Source organism: Micropterus salmoides, unplaced genomic scaffold (genome assembly GCF_014851395.1).
Source record: "Micropterus salmoides isolate LMB-PRFRI ecotype aquatic unplaced genomic scaffold, ASM1485139v1 Ms_hic_scaffold_3964, whole genome shotgun sequence".
NCBI classification, from domain to species: domain Eukaryota; kingdom Metazoa; phylum Chordata; class Actinopteri; order Centrarchiformes; family Centrarchidae; genus Micropterus; species Micropterus salmoides.
In genome coordinates, this window is record NW_024043333.1 from 1 (window position 1) to 3,938 (window position 3,938).

A 3,938-nucleotide genomic window follows, 5' to 3' on the forward strand; every position below is an offset into this window, starting at 1 on the left:
AACATTCTATCTGGTTTCAGTTCTCCTTTTTCTTGCCTTATTTACTGGTTCTTATCTAGAAGGTAGACACAGTTAAAATGCATTCCATCCGAAAATTAAACTCAGATCATATGCATATTTTTCAGTCATGCAAACATTCCCGTCAAAAAGGACTAACTAACTTAACTTAATTGGCAGAGCTGGACCCTCCAATGCTCACTAAGCACGTTGTGGATGTTGCCTTTGATGTGAGTGTGATGTTGTGCAATGGAGCTCTCCTTCTCCGAACTAATCACCTGTAGCACAAGCAAAGGAGTCAGGGAAGGGTCAGGCAGCAAAAATCATTATTCAAATTCAAAGTCTGGTCATCATACCACTTGAGGTGAACTGGCGAAGTGCAGAGCCAGGGTTATGAACTGAAGGGCTTGATTGTGGGATGACTCAGGCCTTTCTCATTTCCCAAATTTCCACCTCCTCAACTCCTCGACTCCTCCCGACGCTTTTAGTCTCTCCCACCCGATATGCGAGCTCGAGGAGTTGAGGAGGAGACGCGAGTAGAGAGGAGTCAAGGAAACGGGCATTTAAGGAAATGATGTCCTTTCCTCGATCCGTCATTTTAAGCAACATCAATTAAATATGACCTGTTGTACAGCTGCATCATCTGTCCACTGTTTAAGCTGTGATCTCTGTCAGAGCAGCAGACCAGCATTTGGCACTAAGGCTACAGATCATATCTTCACAATCCAGAAACATGTCTGTCAACATTTTAACATGTAGAAACATCTCAGGATTTCAATAAACATTATATATATTATATCATAACAGCTTCATCATTAACTAGGCTACACAGTAGGCTACTACTTTTTTGCGATGTGCCTTTTGCCTGTAAACAGGAGATCATTTCAACCCTCAGCCTGATGAGGTGAGCGTTTCATCATCAGTCCCTTTCCGAAATGACACAGCAACATTCATGTCATATAGCCCCAGTTCATCTCAGTACTCTACTGTTGGCACTATTATGAAAACATGTAACACAGCAGATCATTGCTGAATGCTCTGATTGATATTACAGCCTAATAATTTGACTTCAGCAGCTCTTTGCACTGTTTTGTCATGTGTGATGCGCGGATCAGCTTGGACATTAACGGAACTCATATAGGCCTATACGCACATATCTAAATCATCAACCTGCCCCCACCAACTAATTTAGAGACCCTGTAGCTTTCCAGGTGATTTCTTTCTTGTGTGTTGTAGCTACTATGAGTGTTATCTTTAACAATTTAGTTTGGTGATTAGGGAGGCTGTTGTTGTCATTTAAACGTTTCCATCCGTGCAGTAATGTCACAGCAATATCATGGGACAAAACAGAAAAAAACCTGCAGTAATAAACATGGCAGGACAGAGAGAGGAACAGAGGAAACAGAATTAAACTTTCAGCTTCTATTATCCATGTTTAGACTCTGGTGGGGCTCAGGAGGACAGCTGCTTTACTCCAAACAGATTTACTGAATGAAACTGGACTGTGTGTGAGACCTTTTGGTGTGCAGAAGAACACAGAAAAAGTGAAATGACATTAAGACAGAAATTTGGGAAATGAGAAAGGCCCTTCAGGTGTGCAGAAAGTCGCAGGTGGTTGCTTGATTGGTCTGCCTAGAGAGAAATCGGATCACCACACCAAGTCTCACACACACACACAGACACACAGATGACAGACAGAAGACAGACAGAGACACAGGAGGGGAATGCAGGGAAACGCCAGGAACTGAAAAGGGTAGTACAGCCAGATCATGACAATTGTATATTTTATGGTATATAATATTCAACAGTTGGGCAATAAGCTCGACAAAAGTCAGTAGAGTAAAAAAGTAGTTCAGCAATTGCTTTATTCAGTAGCATTTGATACGTTCAGTGACGATTTAGTGAGCATTTATTAGCAAGAGTCCATGATGCGCCTCATACTCATCCACCTCATGCCACTCATGCCCATGTCCCTGAAGCTCCTGTACTCTCCGGGCCTCATGTACATCATCCTGCCTCTGTAGTGGGGCTGCTCGTACACCAGCCAGTTGCCGTCCATCACGTGGCAGGACTGGCAGTCGGACATACGGAAGCGGTCCATGATGTTTTCACAGTCGTCCATCATCTCGTAACTCTGACCACCGAAGTTCTCCCTCTCGTAGATCTTCATCCTGAACTGGCCTCTGTGCTGTAAAAACAGTTTGAAGGTTATCAGCGAGGAGTCATGAAAGGTCTTGTATAATAGAGAATAGTATAATATTGTATGATATTAGTGATCACCCTGTCCAACAAACACAATTATATTATTACTTACCATGGGGATCATACGGCAAGACCTGATGCAGTCTCTCCATCCCATCATGCTCATGTAGTCAGCGTACTCGCCCCTCTTCATGAACCACTGGTTTCCCATGTAGTTGGAACGGTCGTAGACCATGAAGCAGCCGCCCTCCACCCTGCAGGAGTGGCACCTGCTCAGGTAGGAGGTCATGTCAGAACAGTCGTTCATGCACTCATAGGAACGACCCTGGAAGTTCCTGTCCTCGTAGAAGATGATCTGGAAAAAAAGGGGAATTGTAATGGTTACAGAATGAAGGTAGCAACGTGAAAATGCTGTTTTTGTAAAAAATCATTTCTGGTTATTAGAAAAAAGGTTTTTGATAAAAGTACCTTGCCCCTCATGTTCATGCTGGTGTTGCTCATGTTGGATGCAGATGTGCTGTTGCTCCTGAACTGCCTTCCTCCCTGGTTTAACCCCTTCCTTTTATACCAGACCAAACATAATAAATTAGTGGCCCCCTTAGAGAACCCCTTGCTCAGCAACTATTGAAGCCTATAGAATGTCCATTTTTCAGGGACTGGGGACCGAGAACAGTCTCCGTGCTTGTAACATGTGGACAGGCTGACCCATTTAAAAACTGTGTATATGACCTGTATTGGTCCATTTTTATTTATATGCTTTCATTTAATTTGAGCTTTAGTGTAATACATATGTTACACAGACAAATACACTTTAGTAAGTTAGTATAAACTTTATGTGTATTGTGTTGGATTTGTCTCTGTTCAGAAGCCCATTATAGAAGTGTTAAATTGACAGAGTAGTGACAGAGGTGCTTCTAGTAACTTGCTCTTGGTAGTGGCATGTCAGCAAACTAGGTTTCTACATGAAATACAGTATATTTCCTTTCTTTAATTGAGAAATTCAGATGTAGATTAAAAATTCCATCAATTTTACTTTACCTTACTGTGCATTCTGAAAAGTCTATTCAATACATATACATTTACACATTTATATGACTGCACTGCGTAAACAGTTTGATTATGCCTAAATCATACAATAGAGATGCATATAGTACAAAGTTAAGAATTTTAGTTAATTGTGAGTCATACGTGTTATTAAACATTTACAAATTTACAATCCAATAAGAAATACAGTGATTAGCATATAGTGTTTAACATAAGCATAAAAAATCAATAGCAATTTACAAATATTAATCATACACTTGATAAATTGTTTTTTGAGTCAGATAATTTGGATAAAGCATACTAAAGCACGATAATCTAATAGTGACCAACTTTAGAAAGTGGTCACTGTGACATGTACATGATTTAAGCCAACAAGATATATTAAAGGAATATTTTGACATTTTGGAAAATCTCCCTATTCGCTCTCTGAAGTCAGAAATCTATTTCCCAAAATGTCAAACTTTAAAATAATGAGCTTGTTGTTTGTTTCTTGTGTGGCTGTTGTGTTTATATTTTGTTGATATGTGAAGTGCATATTTTGTGGGTTGATATATCAGAAATAAAAAAAATCACACAGACTGTCAGCTATATGCAGGCTACGGTACAACTGTGCAAATAGCCGACCACCCTCCAGCTTGAGAAAGCAGCTTGACAATGCATACTGTGTACAGGATTTTAAAATGTCCTGAAAATAC

The 3,938-nt window shown here is 40.3% G+C and overlaps 1 protein-coding gene across 1 annotated transcript; it reads right to left on the reverse strand.

Moving 5' to 3' along the window:
• Positions 1-1,854: 1,854 nt before the first annotated feature.
• LOC119885224 (gamma-crystallin M3-like) lies at positions 1,855-3,732 on the reverse strand. The gene is made up of 3 exons (XM_038695373.1): positions 2,668-3,732; positions 2,312-2,554; positions 1,855-2,185 (listed from the first exon to the last, which is right to left on the reverse strand). Exons 1-3 carry the CDS (start codon positions 2,698-2,700, stop codon positions 1,910-1,912), a joined length of 552 nt encoding a protein of 183 aa, XP_038551301.1. The 5' UTR covers positions 2,701-3,732; the 3' UTR covers positions 1,855-1,909.
• Between the last annotated feature and the right edge of the window lie 206 nt (positions 3,733-3,938).